General features: G+C 35.1%; 1 protein-coding gene across 5 annotated transcripts in view; it reads left to right on the top strand.

Moving 5' to 3' along the window:
• The window catches only part of LOC109719901 (centromere/kinetochore protein zw10 homolog), a 31,900-nt gene that overhangs the window by 5,416 nt on the left and 4,459 nt on the right, over positions 1–22,025 (top strand). For 2 of the 5 annotated variants that reach the window (XM_020246737.1, XM_020246736.1), the window contains exons 5-13: positions 90–320; positions 401–544; positions 3,512–3,604; positions 5,236–5,331; positions 19,452–19,580; positions 19,666–19,743; positions 20,219–20,377; positions 20,461–20,617; positions 20,736–20,818. In XM_020246737.1, the coding sequence (XP_020102326.1) occupies positions 90–320; positions 401–544; positions 3,512–3,604; positions 5,236–5,331; positions 19,452–19,580; positions 19,666–19,743; positions 20,219–20,377; positions 20,461–20,617; positions 20,736–20,818 (1,170 nt within the window). Of the gene's footprint in view, positions 1–89; positions 321–400; positions 545–3,511; positions 3,605–5,235; positions 5,332–17,855; positions 18,333–19,451; positions 19,581–19,665; positions 19,744–20,218; positions 20,378–20,460; positions 20,618–20,735; positions 20,819–22,025 lie in introns of those variants that run through there. The other 3 variants (XM_020246738.1, XM_020246739.1, XM_020246741.1) reach the window with 3 other exon arrangements.

The following is a 22,025-nucleotide window of genomic DNA, read 5'->3' as shown; positions in this document are numbered from 1 at the left end:
TAGATATATTGGTGGTTCTAGTGTCATTATTCTTATCAGAAACATTAGCATTGTGCATTGCAAAAGTTAAAATAACCTGTTTTCTTCAGGCTGTCCCTGACGTCGCTTCAAAGTTGATTGATTTTGAAGATATTATTAGATGTACTATTGAATTCGAGACCAAATTGAAGGATATGATATTTATTTCAACTGATGCAAAGGAAGAAAAGTTGAGCCAATTCGTCCATGATGTCGAGGTTCATTTTGCTTCGAGGAAGAGGAGTGAGATCTTGGCCAAGGCTAGAAATATACTTGTACAATATGATTATCCAGATCGTCCAGTGAGTTTAACCGATCAAATTATCATTTTTTCAATTAAAAAAGCTATTAAAAGAATATTAATAATGTCTTATTGGAAAAGATCACAGAGGAAGGTTTAATGCAGGTTTCAAGTGCTGTTGGATATTCTTCTGAGTATGTTGCTGATCTTCTTTTCCAGCCAGAAAAGTGCTATATATCTAAATCAGCAACTCAACTGATGAAGCTAGTGCATGAAACTCTTAAGGTATGTCGGAGGTCCATATTTCAAGGGTTAAAGTGCCGATCGCCAGGGGCTGTGCTCATCGTCTCATACCTTGCCAACTATTGGCATAGTACAACTCACGTGAAAATGAAATGGCTTAGAACCTCTTTTTTTTTTAATTTTCGTTTGTCAAATGCTTATATCTGAATATCTAAAACTATATGCCGAATTTTAATCATTTTTGAACTACGAATGAATAATTTTGTGAATATTTGGTATATTAGTAAACAATGGATAGATCTTTATTTTCATCCATTTGAAGCATCATGCATGCATTTTCTTAAAGAATTTGAAAGAAATTACAAGGTAGTTGGGAGGGGGGGGGGATTTGATTTTCCCTAATTTCAATTCTTACTCTAATGAAATCTTGTACTACTATTAGGAAATTTCGTTGATATTCGCAAGTAGTTCTATTAGTAGAGTCCAAATGATACAATTGAAGTGTAGTTAACAACAGTTAGGATACATTATTGCCAAAATAGAATATCACATGCCATAGTATGTTGGTGCAAAGTTTTGCTCTTGCAATATGCAATCTGTGCTGGCATGTTGGCATGATGTAGTGGCGTGCCAACATGTTTACATGGCATAGTGTGGAACCATGCCGTGTTGATTATTGCTCAGATGTTTTTGTGCCTCAGCAGTTAAAGCCTTGATCTATTTGGTTAGATTTTGCGGAGTTCTTCAACTGCCTTCTCGTTTCCAATAGAACTGTTAAGACATTCTTTTTCCCTTTGTGACATGAATGTATATGGCTTAGTTTCCCTGGAAATTTATGAATGTCGAGCTTCAATTTTTGTCTGTCATGTGCTAGTGGTGATTTTTCTTATTCTCACACTCTTAAATTGTTAAAACATTCAGTACAAATATCTTGGACAGGAATGACAATCTCCTGATGTGGTTTACAATAAATCATTTCTAGATTCTTTCCATTGCTACACTTCTTAAGTGTGTATATTACACATCATTTGCATGAATTGGATCAACAAGGATTTCTATTCCCAATAATTTTAATATAATAATAATATTTAAAACTACTGAAATGTTCCTGATTCTATTTTGCCGTTGGTAATTATAGTAATATCTCGTATTGGCTGTTTCCATCTGCAATACTAAATAGCTAACATGTATCAACTTACTTTTAGCTCATGTTATATTGACTGTGAAAGGACTACCAGTCATAGTCTCATTCCTCTTGTTTGGCTTTAACTTGTCACCAGTTGCCATTTTTACATGATACAACAAATGTGTCTAATCATGTATTCTAGTAAGTTCTTTTTGGTGGAATTATATGTTAATGATAATCAAGATGTGATTAGCCTCATCAACCAATTATTTGGAGCAATTTATCAGGGCATATCATTTATGTAAAAAGTACTGGCTAGGATTGTTTCATATCTCCCAGCACTTTCTTCTTGCCTGATACATTGAACTCTTTGTTAGTTTTCTTGACCTGTATAATTGTTTGAGTGAATTTCATAAGCATTCCCTCAACACAGTAGTAAACGTTTAGATTTAATCATTTAACACCCTAACCAGCCTAAGTATCTTAATGAAGTATTTTCTATCGAACTTTACTAGTTGGACTGACCAAAATGCTAATGTGACCGTCTCTTAGTACACCGGGCAATCACATCCATCAACAATCTTTCTTGAGATAAAATACACAAAACATATTTGCTTCAATTTTCACCATCGAGTTTTGAACGATATCAATTTTGTAGGAAAATAAACGTCATTGTCCGGTAGTCACCAAGTGCCATAGGTGACAAATGTGTTGGCATTTTTCTTAGGCCCCACTAGTGAGGTTCGAGAGAAAGGACTACAGTAAAAACACTTATATATGTTTAGGTACTCAAATGCATAAGTTTAAAGCTCAAGAATGAAGTTGAACCTTGCAAGAATTTAGGGACTACCAGCATTTACTTGTAAGTCTTTTATCAATTACTTGTTGTTCTACTATGTCGAACCAAACACCTAGTTCTCAAACAAGTGTTTCTTTTTCTTTGTATAGCATGGTTGAAGCAACCAAAATTGTTGATATTATTCTTTGTATAGCATGGTTGAAGCAACCATAATTATTGACATTTTGTTTATATTGGAAGAGTAAAAGTACCTATCAACCTTCTTTTCTTTTTTTTTCAGAAGTTTTTTGCAGCAAACATCTCCACTAAGTTATGCGTATATACATCTAGCCTGCGGACATTGATTTCAAAAATGTTATGTATTATTTTTTATTAGATGTTGTTCAACTGTTTTTACAATTTTTCTCAATCTTGGAAAATCAATATACTTTGGTGGGGTGTAAATTATAATGCTGTTCAATATAGTGTTGTATAGTGTACAGCTGTTCAAGAAGCATTCCAATGAGAAGATGTAAATTATTTCTTGACACAAATGTTGTAGAATGTATAAAGTTACTCGGCATTGAGTGCTGAAATGACCAAAATACTTATTCTAGACTCTGATGTTGTGTAGAAAGGAGGGGGGAGGGGAGGGATTGCAAGAGAGGGAGGGAGTATAGGCACGGCTGGAGAGAGTTAGAAAGTGTTAAAATACTGACATTTCTGAATACTATAGCTCGTTTCCTGGAAAAGCATCTCTTAGAAGCAGGGCCAAATGGTGCCCCGAGTATCTAGCTACACATTCGAAACTAAATATCTTATGTTTGAAACTTGCCGTGGATTTATGAAACCTTAATGAATGAAGAGGCACAAGCGATCTGGATGCCTGTTGGCTGATCTGGATGCCTTTATATATGTCAACTATGACACTCATGTCTGTTCGAACTTTTACTCTGTTGATCACTAAAAGATCCTCTTTTTTTTTTTTAAAGTTAGGTTCCTTTTTGTCTTGTATTGATACTTTATGGTGCCCAAATATTACTTTCTGACTGTTCTTTTGACAATATTTTTATGCGCTTAAAAATGAATTGTAAAACCAGTGCAGGATGCTTGCTTGTCATCTACTAGAGTGGCGAAGGAGTTCTATCATGCTGCTAGGGATGCTTTACTTTTATACAAAGCTATAGTGCCTGTTAAGGTTTGAACATATAACTTTTGGTCATATGAGATTTTTTGTAACTTTTTAAGTTTCAGGTATCTTGACATATATTGTGTGTTATTTACCTGTATATTTTGTTCTTTATGTTGGGGCAATTTGTTGTGATAAGTAGATTGTAGAATGCTTTCTGTGTCGCTTATTTCCTTAAGTTCTTTATGACAAGGTACACTATGATATTGTTCTTTTTCTTGACAGGTTCATGTTCTTTAGTCTCTTTTAGCTATCCCTTTGTTCTCGTTTTATTTGACTAACCCATATTGAAAAACTGCATTGCAATTATCTTCCCAGCTTCTTATGTTGAGGGTGTCGCTTATTTGTGAAAATTTCAATCTGATTGAGTCTTAGGTTAGTTGATTTAGCTATATGTTATCAAATCCCCTCTTTAGGAAGCCACTTTGCAGGTTTTTTGTATATTCATGATATTAAACAGTAATACTAATAGATAATAGGGTTGGACCATGTTGTTAGTACCTCAAATCTTAGCATTATTTCTTGGTTCAATATTTTCATGAAAACTATTTCTTTATTTCAAAATACATTCATAAAAGACTCAAAAAGTAATTATCTATATCTTACTTAAACAGCCCACTTATTATATAATATATTGCTCTTTGTCTTTGTCTGTACTACTTATGGCCAGAGAATCAAGACTACTCATAGGCCTAGATCATAAGTTATAAGGTGAAACATTTATCAGTACCTGAAGTCTTGGCATATATTTTTGGCCCATATTTTCTTAAAACTTAGTTCTTTATTTTGAAATAATATTGTCCATTATTTAATATTTAATGCTCTTCGGCTTTGTCTGTGTTACTTATGGGTAGAGAATCAAGATTACTCACAGGCCCAGATCATAGTTGATTGGGCGAAACATCTATCAGTACCTAAAGTCCTAGCATATATTTTATTTTAGTTCTTTATTTTGAAATAATATTGTCCCTTACTTGAAGTAGGTACATTATCTTGCTTAGATCGGCTGTTCTTTGTTCTTGGCTTTTTCTGCACATGTGGGCAGTGAATCAGGTGTTCTGAGAGGCCTGCATCACCAGGGTCTACCAAAGAAGTCCCTCCGATTCTCAAAACTGAGACCGTTTGAACTTAGTCAATTTTAGCAATTTTAGTGGGTGCAGAATATTTTCTTTTCCAGATAGTGCATTTAGTTCATTTGCTAAAATGACGATTATTCAAGTGCCTTGTAAGTTATAGCGTAGCACAAATCACTTGTTTGTGGGAATCTTTGGTCTCCATTAAGTGGTCAGTTCTGTTATAGTATTGGACAAATCACTTGTTTGACGGAACCTTTACTTTCCATTAAGTGTTCACTTCTGTAGAAATCACATGTTACTTTCCTTCGCAACTTCTAGCACTCACACATTGATTTCCTTTGGATGATCACTTTCTGATAAGATAGACAACAAGCAGCACCTGAGTGTTGTTGAATTATTTGGCTGGTTAACAAATTCTGGCTTATTACAGTTAATGTTGAATTTTTGGTTTGGATAATCCAACTGAGATCTTTTATTTTGCTACTTCTGCGTTGCTGGTTTGAAATCCATTCAGATCACTGATAATGTTACTTAATTTTGTTGTTTCTAACATAACAAATGAAGCTTGGAAAGCAGCTTGATAGCGTCAGCCAGGTAGCTATCAACGTCTACAATGACTTTTTATATTTGTCCCAAGAGATCCTCGGACTTGCGTTTGAGGTATGTGTTATGCATAGTGTTCTGTGTATTTTTCTTGAGTTACTGGTAAGAGCTAGTAGTTATTCTGTGGAGTAGATACCTATAATCATCATATTTCTTTGATAAATATGTGATTGAATATGTTGGTAGCTTTCAGTGTATTAGACTGCCCTATATAATTTGCCAGTGAACTTGCATTTTATCTACTTTTATTCCGGTATTTACATTCTTTGCATTGTATAATTAGATGCTAGGAGATGTGCTCCTAAAAATGCAATTTATGAGTAACCTTTGTTCAGTCCTTCTGGATCAGTTGTGGAGTTCCCTTTGTTGTATGATTCTGATGCAGGATGCTTCTCATAGGCATGTTAGGCGAAGGTTATTTGAGCTCTATTGTGTAATTAGGTTTCTGTAGGTTTCTTTAACCTATTCGGCTTTGATTCTGAGGTATATTAGGCTTTTTGGTCATGAATCCTATTTATATAGATGTTTGGGTTTAGGTTGAGCTTTCCTCTTTCATGGACTATATAACTTTTAATCCTAAAATCCTAGAGGATGTGAATTTAATAATTCCATTTATTATATAATGAATTGGGAATCCCACTGAAGCCTCCCCGCGTTTGGCGGGCACTTCGGTGGGTCCACTTTTCTTTTTTTTTTTTTTGCCTCTCTCTCAGACTCTTACACACTCTCTCACTCACTCTCTTACTTTCTTTTTTTATTTTCTTCTCTCAACATTTTTTTTTATTTTTGCCTACAACAAATATATATATATATATAATATAATATATATATATATATATATATATATATTTACTATAGATAGCAAAATTAAAATTTTATCTAATTTGGAACCCAAAGAAGGCCTCCCCTTATTATGGGGTTGTGGGGCCCACAAATTTGGGGATTTTTAGAATTAATTGTATAGTGCTGCCCAAACTTTCCACCATTTTTTATTTGGTTCCTTTTTTTTTTGCAATTAAGTTTTCAAACCTCTTAATTTCATCGCGATAAAATAGCAACTGTTAAAAAATATTTTAGAATTATCGAAATTATCATGTCATAGCCTATTTAATCTTTTTTTTCATGCCAATTTTGATCCCTAAATTTTGTATGCTTTTCACTTTAGTCCCCAAAACATGTATGAATTGGTAACCCTAAAAGAAGGCCTTACCTTGTTTTGGAGGGTTGTGGGGTCCACACAATTTTTTAAAGGATTATTCATGCTAATTTTGATATAAATAATGTGAAACTTCAAATGGATGTCTTGATGCATGCGTAGCTTAGCTATATATTATTAGCAGTGTTTAAAAAAGCCCAAGACGCACCTAGACACAAAGGCCTGTTGGAGCCTAGGCGCAAGGCGCAAGGCACAGGCGCGCGCCCGAGAGAGATCAGGCGCACACTTTCATAAAATTTTGAAATAAGTAAATAATCAAGTAAAATGCTGTTTTTTCAAGTAAAATGCTGTTTTTTAAAATGTTAAAATGCTGTTTTATTTTCAAGTAAAATGTTGTTTTTTTAAAAAATAAAACAGAAAATTTCTACTTAAAAAAAAAGCATAGAAAGCACTGCTTTAAAAAAAAAAGAAGAAGAAATATACACAAAAAACTAAAAGAGAAAGGCCAAGGGAGAGACAAAAAACCTTGGAAGAAGAGGCGAGCGAGTTGAAGAAGCAAGGAGGAAGTGCCGGAAGCAAGGACAACTGGAGAGGGAGCATCGGAGAGGGAGAGATGGCCGAGCGGGCGAGCGGGCGAGCGGACAGGGAGAGGGGCGAGCGGACAGGGAGAGGGGAATAGAGAGATAATTGATGATTATTTAGGGTTTAGTTTAGGGTATTGGATTTATTTTAGATATTTCAACCCGTTAGACCAATAAAATATGGATCCAAACCCGTTACTATAAATATTGCCTAGGCGTGCCTTGAGGGCGCCTTGCGCCTAGTCCCAGGCGCGCGCCTAGGCTGCCTAGGCGCACCCTATCATGACGCCCGCCTAGAGCTGCTCCAACCTTAGCCGTGCGCACTTAGAGCCTAGGCCGCTTTGTTAAACAGTAATATTTAGTATGGTACCAACACAAACAGGTATAGCCACAAATCTTACAAAAAATGGTCGGAAATTATCTAAATTTCAAGTGACAATTCTTATCCTATCAATTATGGTGTTATCTGATATACTAATATATAGTATATAATATATATATAATAAATTTATATATATATAATATATATATATATAATATAAATAATAACCAAAGAAGCCTCCCTCTGTTGCGCGGCTTCGGTGGTCCTTTTTTTTAACCCCTCCTCACTCTCTCACACACTTTCTTTTCCTCTCTCTCACTCTCTACAACCCTACATATTTTCTTTTTTATTTTTCTCTCCATATTTTTATGGTTTAAATATTTTAGAAAAAATATACTTTAATTCATTCTTAATTATTCTTTAATTTTAATTATCAATACGTAGAACAAATAATATTGAAAAATATCAATGCATAATAGAAAAAAAATGATGTTATGTAATAGTTAGATAAATTTACTGTTATATTTTCTTCCCGCCGCATCGCGCCCGGTCGCATCCGCGCGGTGGCCCTTAACTATTAGGATAGTAATTTAATAGGAATCTATACAAAACCCATCAATGCTTTTGTTGTATTGTATCCCACACCTTGGTTATGTCATAGTATCTCTCCATCTTCTATTGCTAGGTTAATTCTCCTTATTTCCTTCTTTTTACTACAATTTTCTCCGCTCTCCTGCTACATGCTACGCCCACTGTCTTTGTTCTGACTTGGAGCTGCTACTTTCCTGTGCAAGATCAATTGAGAATTCCTTCGAATATTGTTCAAACAAATTTGTAGAGATCCAATCCCCAACAGGTCTGGCCCTATCAATCCAACTCACAACTCTATAATCATGTATCAACTCTCCAGCTGACTAGGCCAAACTAGAAAATGATTATCGCTGTTACGGCGAATTTTGAAACCCGTCCTTATTTCCATTGTACATAAAACCAACAGTTTCCTACAATGGAAATGGAACATTTTGCTAGGTGGAAGAGTATCTTGTGTACTTTTTCGTTCCTCTCAATAGTATATTTTGTATGTTGACCCTTATGTAGTGGCAAAGAATAGCACACTCTGGAAACCTCAACTTCCCTTCAAAAATACCAAATGCCTCATCCAACAGCCACCCACCCAAAAGCGCCAAAAAATAGAAAAGGAAAGAAATGAAAACATTCTCCTACTTTGTAATTTCGTAGAACTTTTGAAGTATATTTTTGATATGGTTCAACAATTGGGAACTTTCATATTTGCTTTATTATATTAATTTTGGTTTTCAACCTCTTGAGATTATTGAATGCCTTAAAGATATTTTTCTCAAGAGATAATATCTAATGTACCCTTCAAAACTTCAAAAATATCTTATTTGCCCTTGGATGACCAAAATACTCTTGTTGATTTCAAAAAATTCCCTCAAATGTCCCCTTTCCCCCTAGGTTTTACTAATGGGATTGGGTTTTAGAAGGGTATTTTGGCTATTGAGGGGTAAATTTGAAAAATTTCGAAAGTAATAAGGGTTATATAAGCAAAAGCCCTTTTTCTCAAATTTTGATGTATCGCCTATAGCTACACTCTTGGCCTCTCGAGGTTTCATTGTTTTAACACTGGTTAAGTGCTGTCATATTAATTTAGAAGTCTCATCAAATGGGTTTATAATATTTTTCGATATGTGGCTTTCTTTTTTATCTTCTATTAGTTATCAGAGAAAAGATAGAAAGGAATATGATATTTATATATGAAAGTGCTACCGCTGAATAGAGAGGAGGCTGATGCCCCTATTTATGGTTGCTACCCGTGGAGAGGGGGAAGGGCAATAGCCTTTCCTATTTTCTCCTTTCCAAAATAAGCGATTGAGAAAAGAGTGGCTGGCTCCCTTTTTGTCCACTATTATTTCATAGGAAGGAGATAGTATGAAAAAGGTACTTGAACCATTTTTGAGAACTTGTGTATCAAGATGTAGTGGCTGATTTATTAATACCTCTATTAACCCCACCAAGGTAGTCAGAGAAAGGCCCTTATGATCTTTCTTGGGTTGTTGACCCCATTTGGGGCCAAAGTTGACCCCAAAGTAGGGTCAAATAAGATGGCCTTGCTTTAGCGCCATTCTTTTATCTCGTGGGCCCACGTGGTAGTGGGCCCATGAGAAGGCATGAAGGGGACTTGGGTAGGATAAACAATGAAAAAGAAATATAGGGGTTTGATGAAATCTTCGAACTTACTAAGTCCTTTGGTCATTTTTCTTCTTGTAAGTAGCTGGAGCAACAAAGGGCCAATGGTTTTTCTTTTTTTATAAAAAAATCCTAGCTTCTTTTGACCCCACAGTTTCTCTTTTTACTCCCTTTTCAACTACATTTAATGTAATTAATATATTATTATGACTCCAAAGCAAGGTTTAAAATGCCATGGCACAGGGGTATGCTGTTGTCTGTCTGGCAAGGTACGGCAGCGGCACGTTTGCGTGCCGACACATGATACATTTGCGTGCCGATGGATACATATGACTTCTTACTGGCACTCTTTGGTACGGACTTATTTCAGTTTTTTTGGTTCTAATAAACTCTTATAATGTGATTTTGAAAGATTTAATCAAATAATTAGGAATAATTGATATGTATTACTCACTATACTTATCAATTAACATATTTGTAAGCTTTTTTATTTGTAAAATACAACTACACCTGATGCAGAATAAAAGTTTTTGCAGGTTAGAATTTTAAAAATGCAAAGACATCTTTCTTTCTTTCTTTTGACCATATTACAGTTTTTCTTTTATAGAATACAAAAAAATAAATTTTAAAATAATTGTAAAAATTATTTAAAAAAATTATTTTAAAAAGTATTTAAAAAATTTATTTTTTAATTAACTTTTTCAAAAATTATTAGAACTATCAAAAAAAAGCAATAAATTATATGACAAATAAATTAGATAAATTTAAGTATCAATTGATTTAATTTAGCTTTTAATTTTATTAGTATTTTTAATCTTCTAACGCAAAAATAAATTTTTATATTTGATGTGCCTCAAAATCTGTTTATTGACTTCGATTTTGTTTCCTTAATTCGCCAAAAATTTTGCGGCGTGACAAATTTGTTAAAATAATTTATGAAAAAAATGGATGTCTGTCGTGGAAGCAAAGAGCTCAGGCTAATAAGGGGGGTGCGGGGGGCTTCGCCACTTGCGGTATGGATTGGATATGTAAATTAAAAATTTACCCGTATATTCATAAACAAAAAAAATTAAAATTTTATTTTTTTGACTTATCTAACAAGTAGATTTTCGATTTACAATGTCCTTGGGGGGTGAGAGATGCTTCGTGGTATTCCAAAGAACAAAACAAAAAGAAAAAAAAAAGCGAAAAGCAAAAAAAAGAGCAAAAAGAAACAGCGTGTTGGTACGGCACAGTGCCATGGCACGGAGTTGCGTATCGCTCTGGCTTGCGCGATACGCGGGTCCGTGCCGCGGCATGGAGGGGAGTCCGAGACCCCCCCTGTACGTGCCGCCCGGTGCCGTACGGCACGGGGCGACACTTTAAATCTTGCTCCAAAGGCCAAATTCTATTCCAGTTATGCGCTCACTAAATTTCTCCTCTTAATTTTTTAATTGGGTTGCAAGGTATTAGGTATGTGCATTTATCTTTATTTGCTTTACTTTAATTGTGACTTATTCTTTTTGTTTCTGAATGATAGTTGTTTTGAATTGTTATAGTACATAAAAATACAACTAGTATATTAATTATTTTTAGTTAGTTGTACTTGGTTGTTATTGTTGTTTGTGAATAAATATTATTCATTTAGGTATCGTTTGGTTCGGGGATAAGCAAAAAGTGACTATTCCAGGGATAGGTATAAATTGAGGTATTAGCAAGGATTAGATCAATTTTGCGTTTGGATGAAAATTGGGTTATTCCTGCGAATAAAAAAAATAGCGTTTGGTTAGCTAAGATGGAATAAGAAGGATAGTGAGTTTTATAAATAAAAAGTAATGATATTATCCTCTTATTATATTTGAATTTGAATTTTTAAAATTTTAAATTTATATTTTTAAATTTAAAATTTTAACTATGAATTTTAAAAAATTGAAATTTAAAAGCTCAAATTTTAATTCAAAATTTTAAATTTTAAATTTCAAACTTTAAATTTAAGATAAAATTTAAATTGAAAAATATAAAATATCAAATTTTAAATTTCAAAAATTTAAATATCAAATTAAATTATTAAACTTTATTTTGAGATTATAATTATAAATTAAAATTTTAAAATTTTATTTTAAATTTTAATTTTTAATTTTTAAAATAAGAATAAGGGTGGGAACAATTAATAAAAATAATTTATTATAATAAATTTAATAAATTTTTAAAATTTTACTTAAAACTTAATTTATAAAAGAATTTATTATAATATTTAAATATAATTTATATATATATTTTATATAATATTTAATATAAATAATATGTATTACTATAGTAAATTAATAAATTTTATAATAAAATAATGTATTATAATATATCACATATATATTTATATAATTTAGTTTAATTCAAATTATAATTTTAATTAAGTTTGAAATTAAGAATTGGAATAGCACTATTCCGCCATTTTGGTGGAATAGCAAATCCCTTGCTATTCCGGAATAACCGGGAATAGTAAGATTTGACGGGATAAAATATCCAGGCCAAATTTCACCCCGTTTGGCGGAATAGCGGGGATAACTTTCGTTATCCCCGCTTATCCCCCCAACCAAACGGGGCCTTAGTTTTTTTTTATATTTGTTGGCTATAGGCATATTGTTAATTTCATGCGGTTTGTACGAAACCAAGGATTTGAGTGTCGTGGCATGGGGTCGTGTCGGAAACTTCCTGGCACGGTACGGCACGGTGTGTGTCAGGCCGTGCTGATGCGTGCCGATCACAAAATATTCATGTGTGCCGACACATAATTGCATGAAATATTTATTTTTTTTAGTAGCAAAATATTTTAACTATTTATTATGTATTTTTATCAAATCTTTTGAACTTTATTGAGAAAATTACTTACTAATTTAAAGAATAGAGGGTTTTAAGCTGTGCCATCGGCACGGGGGGTTGTATCGTGCCGATTTCTTGTTGGCACGATACGACAAGGTAGATACAGCCCGTGCCGATGAGCACTTAAATTCTTGTAACGAAACTAGTTTATTTATTGCTAATTGTTGCTAGTGAATATGGAGAAATCTTTACAAAGAAAAGCCACTTCTAGTTCTTTACAACAAAAGTTATCTCAAACTCAATAGTGGGAATAGAAGGATAGAAGGATTGATTAACAATACACATCAATCTTTTTCTAAGAAAAGCGAAGTTGATCCAGCAGATAGGAAAAGAATATTAGATTACCATCCAAACATCTGGGATGAAATTAGAAAAACACACTTACAAAAAGGCTCTTGCCATTACAAAGTCATAGTTTTCCCCAAAGAAACAATTGGAGGAGTGCTTCGGAGATTTAATCCTTCTTGATTTGACCAATATGGTAATTGTTAGAATATAGTATAAAGTAAGGATTAAAGTGCTGCGGCACAGAGACGTGCCGATTTTTGCCTGGCACGTTACTGCACAGGCATGCATGCCCTCCTAGTGGCACGTTTTGGTACGGTCTTATTTTAATTTTTTTCGTCCCAATATGGTCTCATAATGTTATTTTGAAAGTTTTAAGAGTAATAGTTATGAATTTTGGTTATGTATTGATTTGTGTCAATCTATTGGCAATAATAGCTTACTACACTTACAAGTTAATAACTTAAGATAGTGGTAGGCTTTTTTATATGTGAAGTAAAGTTTAACTATAGCTCATAGAGAATAGAAATAAAAAATGCAATATCAAAATCCACAAGTGCAATAATGATTTTTTATCTTGACGGAGAGATGATTGCTTAGTTACACATAGATTGTCGAAGTTGATCATATGGCATATGATATGCTGGTACAAAATTCCATGACAATTATGGTATAGGTATTGTTGGTATTGTGAGAAGGTCATATATTGCTGGTATATCTCATTTTATTATCGTACGCAATCTACATATGCTACAGGATCATGGACACAGACTCACCGTACGAGCTTCCACTATATGAAGGTATGGATGAAAGTGACTAGGTTGCTGTTGCACCAATTGATGTTGGGTGGATTGAGATTGATCCTCTTATGTCATGAGTTGATGCAGTTGATGAGCTGAACACAGTGTGCATCAACATCGTAATTGTATCTCTCTCCAAAAAATCCATGTTGTTATGACTGATACAATGACATAGAAGTACTATCGAACTGTGAGTGCATATCGTCATTTGTTCTTGGGTACCCAGTTGACACCACTTCCAAACCCTCTCTTATCTTTCCATACTCTTATTGTGAGGACCTTTTACCTCTCTTACAATCATATACCTTTTCAGATGTTTGACGTCATTGAGACCCATGATCAGTATCTTGAGTCGCATAAGTGTTGTTCTTCGGTGAATATAAGACCACCCCCACCCTCTTACTGTGTTGTTGGAAAGAATTCGCCACTGTCCCTACTACTATTGGTGTCATCGTCATCACTATACTCATCCTTGGATCGTGGTAATCTAGAATCTGTTAGTGTCGATGTCTTGTAATCACTATCAAGGGAGTGCATTAGTTGCATCTAAAGGATTTGCGGATGTTATACCTTTTTTTTTTACCCTTCCCACTTTTGATCATTATTAAAGCCTTCTTTGTGACTAACGATGTCTTCTCTATGTTGAGTACAGGGTGGGCGAACATCTCCAGGTCCCAACATAAGACGATCAAACTCCATATTAGAGTCATCTGCTAGATCTTGTGATTCTTCACCCATAATCGCTTATTCTTGTACATCACCACCTTGATTCTGAGACCTCCCTACACTTTCCTCAACCCCAACCCATTTTTCTATATTAGTAACTCTTGCTTCCTCGGTGATTATTCTGAATGGCTGTGTTGGATCTCCAGGTTGATCGAGCAATGAGTCTTCTTGATTCTCGTCTTGTAGCCAATTAAGTATAGGGTCCGATTCATCACTGATAAAGCTTGCATCTAAGGAATCATAAGTTCGCAATTCCTTGTCCTTGTCATATTCCTCAGGCATGCATCGTAAACGGACTCGTATACTATAGTGAACATAAACCAACTTCTCTAATTGAGCGTACACCATAGTTAGTTAATTCGGATTTGGCAAAAATTCGGTATGGGTATAATACGAATAAAATTCATATCCCAATTTTTAAATTCGTTGAAAAATACGGCTTAAAAAAGGGATTCGCCAATTATTCGGATACGCGATTTATACGGATATTGTACGTTCACCAATTAATAATTCAGAATAAAAAAATCGGCTATTAAATTAGACTTTTCTCTCTAGATTTATGCTATTAGCATAAATACTCATAATTCTTAAGAATATAAAAATAAAGAGTTACAAAATTAAGCAGATTAAGTAAAAAAGGACTATATTATACCCTACATAATCAAACAAGTAAGAGACTAAGTCCATGTTTAAATATAAAACATATAAGGTTCACATACTTGCATTGTTGGAAATTAAATACAAGATAAAGTTTGCACTCTGCATAGCGCATACTAACATATCTAAACAAACAAATAAAAGATATATAAAGTTCACAATTCCACATACAACCATACGTAAAAGTTTGAACAGACATAAAGCATACAATCACAGAAAGTTCTAGTAATTATAATCAGCAAACTCCGGCTCCTGATTTAACCACAAAAGGTCAAGATTAGTTAATGAATTTTCTTCAATTTCTTCGTCGTTGTCTCCATCTCCGTCTTTTCCATGAGCTATATATTTAGGAAGTTCATGAAGTTTTTCTAAATTAATAGGCTTCAAATCTTGTGATTCCAAAGTGGACCACTTTTTCATTGCTAATGTATTCATTCTAGTATAAACAAGATTATCTAACATATCCGGAGATAATCGGTTTCTTTTTTTTTTGTTTGGGCGGCTACATATGCACATCAATTTCTCTCACAATATGAAAAACTATATGGTTGGCTTAAAATACGAACTGCATATTTTCTTAGCACTGGAAGGGGATCACCACAATAATCCCACCAAACTTTTGTAATGAAGAATAAAAATTAGCTAATGATTTTTAAAGAAAATTACACCAAAGTTAAAAAAGAACATAACTTACGAGAATGTGAGGTTTTTAACATCATCAAGGCCGCATAATTGAAAATTGAAGTTGATCTAGAACGATAAATTTGTACTTGTTTTAAAAAATCTTCCTTCTCCTCTGGAAGAATTAAATTCTCAAACATGAAACCTATGCCATCTTTCATCTCCCGACTTTCTCTAAACCCTTCATGACACATATAAGCCGGGTTCAAAAAAGCCGCAGTTGCATGTATAGGATGCATAATATTTTCATTTCTTTTTTCATCAAATAACTCCCATATGCGCATAAATATATTTTGATTATTACCCAAGCCGCATTTGATTGCTTCTTTGGCTCTTTTCATAGCATCATATAAGTATCCAGAAGTAGATCCCTCACCATCAACTAAATGTAGAACTTGAACAATAGGTTCTAAAGCTTGTAGGGCCTCCTTCGCTCTATTCCAAAAATCATTATTTTGGACGTGCTTAGTAACTTTCTCTGCTTGCCAACCCTTATTTAAGTTACTTTCTCTCCATTCAGCAGAAGCTACAAAAAGCTTTAGTTCATTATCAACTTCCACAAGTGATTGTAGCACAAGAAATTTGAAGCAAATCTTGTAACATAAGGATGCTTTAGTTCTTTCTGAGTAGCTTCTCGCATCAATGCCAAAAGAACGATGTGCTTGCACATATGATTTTTAACCAGCCTCTCCTCGTCAAATTACAATTCACACCCATTCAACATTCTTATATATATCTTTTAAGAGCAATTGTAAGCTATGTGCCGCACATCGAGTCTTGTACATTCGTGGATACTTTCCCACAAGCATGTCACCTGCTACTAGAAAATTGCTACCATTGTCGGTGATGAGTTGGACAACATTATCTGGCCCAATATCTTCAATTACAGATGATAAAATATCTTTAAGATACATAGCAGTTTTCCTCTCTCTTGAGCATTCAAAAGAGTTTATAAAAACCGCACCTCCAGGTGAATAGGCAATGACATTAGTGAATGCTCTTCCTTTCAAGTCAGTCCAACAATCTGACATATGGTGCAACACTCAAATACCATGAGGATTTCATCTTTCCAACATATGTGTCGGCTTTCTTTTTTCCATTTGGAATCAATTTTGTTCGCAGTGTTGAATAGGATGGTACTTTATAGCTAGAGCCATAGTTCGCAACATCTCTTATAAGGTCAATGAATGACTTTGATTGAACAACATTAAAAGAAATGTTATTCATTATAAAAAACTTAGCAAGAGATTGATCAACTTCTTTATTTTTCTTCTTATAAACTTCCTACATTGTCATTTGATTAGTTCTTCCAAATGATCTAGAACTAGAAACTGCAATACTCGCACTAGACGCATTGACATTCGTACTTCCTATACTCTTAGCTCTTTTACTAGGATCTCCACAAATAGCTGTGAATGCTTTTGTTTGCACATCTAGTGGTACTTTATCACATGTTTTAATGTCACGTCCTGTAAATTGAGATAGGTGGGATTTGAGTCTTGCGATACCACCTGAGTACACTTCAGAACAATATTTGCACTTAAATTTTCCACTTAGTTCTTCCGTATGAACCCAAAATCTATCTCTTTTGAACCATTTTGCTGCACATCAAAAGTTAATGACTCAAATACACAAGACTGCCTATCAATGGATTCCCGAAAGAATAAAATCACATCAAAAGAACATTAGGACTACTCATCAATCATGCATCAAACATCACTTAACTCTAAGTAAGAACATTAGGATTACCTAAACAATCATGCATCAAACATCACTTATTTTGTAATCATATACAATCTGAGTCTTTTTATTTTGCACAGCCTATTTATAACTTGTGTGTGAAAGAACTCAACTAGTCGTACTTCAAGTTACTAAAGAATTGAACTAGTAAAATTAAGGAATTAAAAGAAAGGCAAAGTTGCTCATATGTCTCAATTATCCTCATTAAAGTTAGAGATTTATTATGAACCAAAGCTGTTTTTATACGTAGTTATTTACCCACATTGATACCCAATCAATTTTACTTATGTGCACATGTATCATAATGAAGGAGCTTCTAAGCAGTTGGCTTGTTTCAATCTGAGCTAGTTCAGGATGAACCAGCTTGTTCCACTTGGTTTAGTTAGGACAGGATCAGGGATCAGCTTCATGCAGTTTTACAATGCAAAGTTTGACCAGATCTTATGGTCTTATCCATTATTAGCATACTCACAGTTTCGCTAAAGGGAAAAAACAACCAATCAAGTAAAATAAACTAAAATAAAGGAAGATTAACGGGTTAAATTCTTCTTCCCCAATGTTGACTGCAGAGCAGGAAATTAATGGATCCAACAACTTACGCGGGGTTTCCGATGGCAAGCGGCGTGCGGCCCGGGGTAGGGAGGTTTCTGAACTTCCGATGGCGAGCAGCGCTCGACCTTGCGGGTGGTTCCGATGGCGAGCGGTGTGCGACCCGAGGTGGGGAGGGTTCTGAAGAATCCGGAGTTTCGATGGCGAGCGGCGTGTGGCTTCAGGGGGCTGAAGAATCCGAAGTTTCGATGACGAGCGGCGTGTGGCTCCAGGGGGCTTCCGATCGTGAGCGGCCGAAGTGCCAATGGTGAGCGGTGCATGGCTCTACGGGGGCTTCCGATCGCGAGCGGCCGGTCGGGGGTGGAGGGGGGCTAGGGAAAATAATAACTTTGAGCAAGGAGTGTTTTCTTTTTGGGGAGAGGCGAACGTTTTCCGATCACGAGCGATCGAAGTGCCGATGGCGAGCAGTGCGTGGCTTCACGAGGGCTTCCGATTGCGAGGGGGAGGGGGCTAGGGCATACTTTGAACGAGAGAAGAGGCGAGCGTTTTCTCTTCTCTGTCGGAGTCTTTTTTTTTCTTTTAACCGAGCGGGTGTTTTTTCGGCTAATAATATGGGGTTCACGAGTTATTCGCGAATAAAAACTTTAAACCAAAAAAACGCGATTTTTTTTCGAATTTTTTGGAAAAAATACGTATATGGGGCCGCTGTTAAATTCGGTTATCCAATAGTTGCGAATAATTCGCGAATTATTTGCGAATTAACTAACTAAGGCGTACGCTAATCGATTACACACTTTGGTATGTGTCAGTGCAAATGTGCTCCAATTGCATTCACACCCGCTCGACGTTGTTATTTGAGATAAGACACGCAACAATTTCCTTTAATTTTTGTTTTAGCCTAAGTGCTGCCAACTATAATGTTTTGTTTAAGCCTTAGGCGGTATGATGATCTACACAATTTTTTACATAAAGACAAGTATTGCAAGATCTATTTAAGAAAATTAGAAAACGACTTATATGATGAGAAATCATGTGGATCAATATATCAATTATTTTAATTTTATCTTTTTTTTTTTTTTTCCAAATTTTACAAATTAGAAAATAAAAAAATTAGAGAAAATTATTTCTTCTTAGATTTTTTATGAAAATTGCAAAATTCATCCATATTGATTTGATGAGGGATCATATGATATCTAGATTAACTAGAATAGGACTGCTATTGCCCTGGCAATTCCTTTCCATTTTCAAATTTTTTAAAAATTATTTATTAAACAATTTGAAAAAAAGCCTACCTTTCTTTTCCGCACATTTCCAATTGTTCATTTTTCCTTGAAATGTTTGTTTGCTTTCATAGTGTACTTTCTTTACATTTTTGTGGTATCTGCTGTTAACTCGCATGAGATGTGCTACAAATTGCAGCCAAACCATTATAAATACTAGAAAATTGAGGTTGGCATACCTTGCAATTGAGCCTTTTTGATCAAGTTTTTATTTGGCTATTTTACAATTGTCTAATTGAATATCTATTTTTATATCTTTTTTTGTTTTCAACATAAGATGCCGCTTTGGCCTTGTAACACACATTATATTATTTTCGGGTTGTTCTGTTTGTTCAGTACCGTGCAGATTTTCCTAGTGGATTACAGAAAGACGCAGTTTTTGTTGATATGGGACCAACTTTTTATCAGATAGCAGAGGACATACTAGAGAAGCAAATTCAACTAGTTATAAGTAGCTTGAAGGAGGTATTGCCCTGTGCTGCTTTGCATACGTTCCCATTAATCTGAGGTTCATCAATTGATTATCCTTTAATACCTTATGCTTCCATAGGCTATAGATAGTGCTGATGGGTTTGAGAACACCCACCAATCTCAGCAGTATGAAGCGGCAAAATTCAGTGTAGAACAGGTATGTTTTATGAACTCAATGGAGCTTCGTGAAGCAAAATTCTATTTGTTTGCAAACTAAGAAACATATGATCTCTGTAAACTGAAGCACTATTTGTTGGTTAAGAGACTCCATTTCTTCTTTGGTCCTTCTCATTTGAGATATGACAATCCTTCTAATAGTGCAAGCATGACCTATTGCAAGCTGCTGCTGATTGCATTTTTCCTTTTAATGGTACTCAACCTTCTCAATTGCAAAAATTCTATCTTTGTAAATTTTAAATCAATAGCCCACTGGGATAAGACTGGGAGTATCTCAAAATTCGTAGTACACTTTTGAAACCGTTTCTTATGTGTTTACAGCTATGTGCTTAATGCATTATTTTGATTTCCTTGTTTGCTGAATTTGAAACTGGCATAATGTAAAAAGAATATAATATGTAATTGATCATACGTAATATTATATATGATTTGCAAAATTGATGTGATCTCTTCAGGTGATTTTCATTCTTGAGAAAGTACATATTATGTGGGAACCGTATATGCCAGCTTTGACTTACAAGAGATCCATGCGTATAACCTTGGACTATGTATTTTCTAGAATTACAAAAGACATGCTTCTTTTGGATGACATGGCAGCTGAGGAAACCTTGCAGGTTCTTTACTAATTCCTACTCTCTCTTAGTTCTCTTTTGTGCTATAGCCGGTAACAACTAAAAACATTTTATAATGTCTACAGCTGCAAAGACTTATTCACTTGATGTTGGAAAACCTTTCCTCTTTGTTTGAATCCTTCATTGCTAAAGTAGATGGAAAGGATAAAGTCTTGAATCACATGTTATGGGCTCAACTGGATGAGATGTTACCATCTTTACGAAAATTTCGTAAGTTGGCGGGTATGTTCTCATTTGGGGCTAACAATAATTTAAGTGTATAATTTAAGTCCCTTTTTTGTCAGAATTTTTTTTAAAAGATTTTTAGATTAATTTTTTATGATACTATTCATCTATGTAGACTTGTTTGATATGCCACTGAAATCTATTACTGAAGCTTGGGAAAGTGGAGAACTAATTCATTGTGGCTTTACGTCTAACGAGGTATGCTTTTTTGTGCTTTTATCCTCAGTTACGCACATGAGAACTCTAGTAATTGTTGTTTTTCCTTTTATCTATGATTCTTTTTTCATATTTTTATCTATGTTTTTCTTATGGAGTCCATCATTTTGGTTTTGCTTTCACTTTTTTGACATTTCTTGTGATTACAGAAAAGTTTTTCTTTCTGTAGAATCTTTATCTACAGAAATTCTTGTAGTACTTAGTATGAATTTCTGTACATAATCAAAGCACAAAATTTTAAGAAAGTACTTTGATTTCTGATAAAAATGTTAGGAGTCTATTATTTATTAAGCATCCTCATGAACTGATTTGGTGGTTTACAACTTTTAGGCAAGTCCTTGAACTTTTGTGCAGGTTTCATTTTGGTCCTCGAACTTTTAGGTATCGTTTGGTTCGAATATAAGCAAGAACTGCCTATTCCAGGGATAGGTATAAGTTCAGGTATAAGCAAGAACTATACCAATTTTATATTTGGATGAAAATTGGGTTATTCCCGGGAATTAAAAAAATAGTATTTGAATAGATAAGATAAAATAAGAAGGATAGTAGGTAGTTATAAATAAAAAATAGGGATAATTGCCTATATACCCCTCGTACGTTTGGAAATATCCGATCTACCCCTACTAGCTTAACTCGGGTTAAACATGGGTTAAATGTATACTAGAGTTAAAACCTAAATAAAATACCTATTTTGCCCCTACCTTAGTATACTAATTCCTTAAGTTATCCTCTCCTCTCCCAACATGGTCGCCGGCTCCTCCGCCTCCACCTCGCCTCATCTCCTCCCAGACCACCACCACCTCCCACACCTCTACCTCCAACACCACCCCTCTCGCCGCTCTCATCGTCCTCCTTCTCCTCCGCCGCCTTGGTCGGAGCCGGGAACAAGAGGGCCGCAGCGACGATCCCGTCTCTCGCCGCTCTCGTCGTCCTCCTCCTCCGCTGCTCTCGTCGTCGTCGTCGTCGTCCTCCTCCTCCGCCGCCTTGGCCGGCGCCGGGAGCAAGAGGGCCGCAACGCCATCGGACCCCTACACGCCCTCCGCTCCGGATCCGGCTCCGAATCCGCACCCTGCACGCCCTCGCGCGGTCCACGAGGTCAGTTTGGCCTCGTGGACCGGATGAGAGGGAGGTCTACCGTGGACCTCCCTCTCATTATATATATATAGAGTCCGGCTATGGTGCTTGTACA

Source organism: Ananas comosus, linkage group 14, assembly GCF_001540865.1.
Source record: "Ananas comosus cultivar F153 linkage group 14, ASM154086v1, whole genome shotgun sequence".
In the NCBI taxonomy this organism is placed as follows: domain Eukaryota; kingdom Viridiplantae; phylum Streptophyta; class Magnoliopsida; order Poales; family Bromeliaceae; genus Ananas; species Ananas comosus.
The sequence above is the reverse complement of the archived record's forward strand: the minus strand, read 5'-3'. Positions and strand labels throughout refer to the sequence as shown.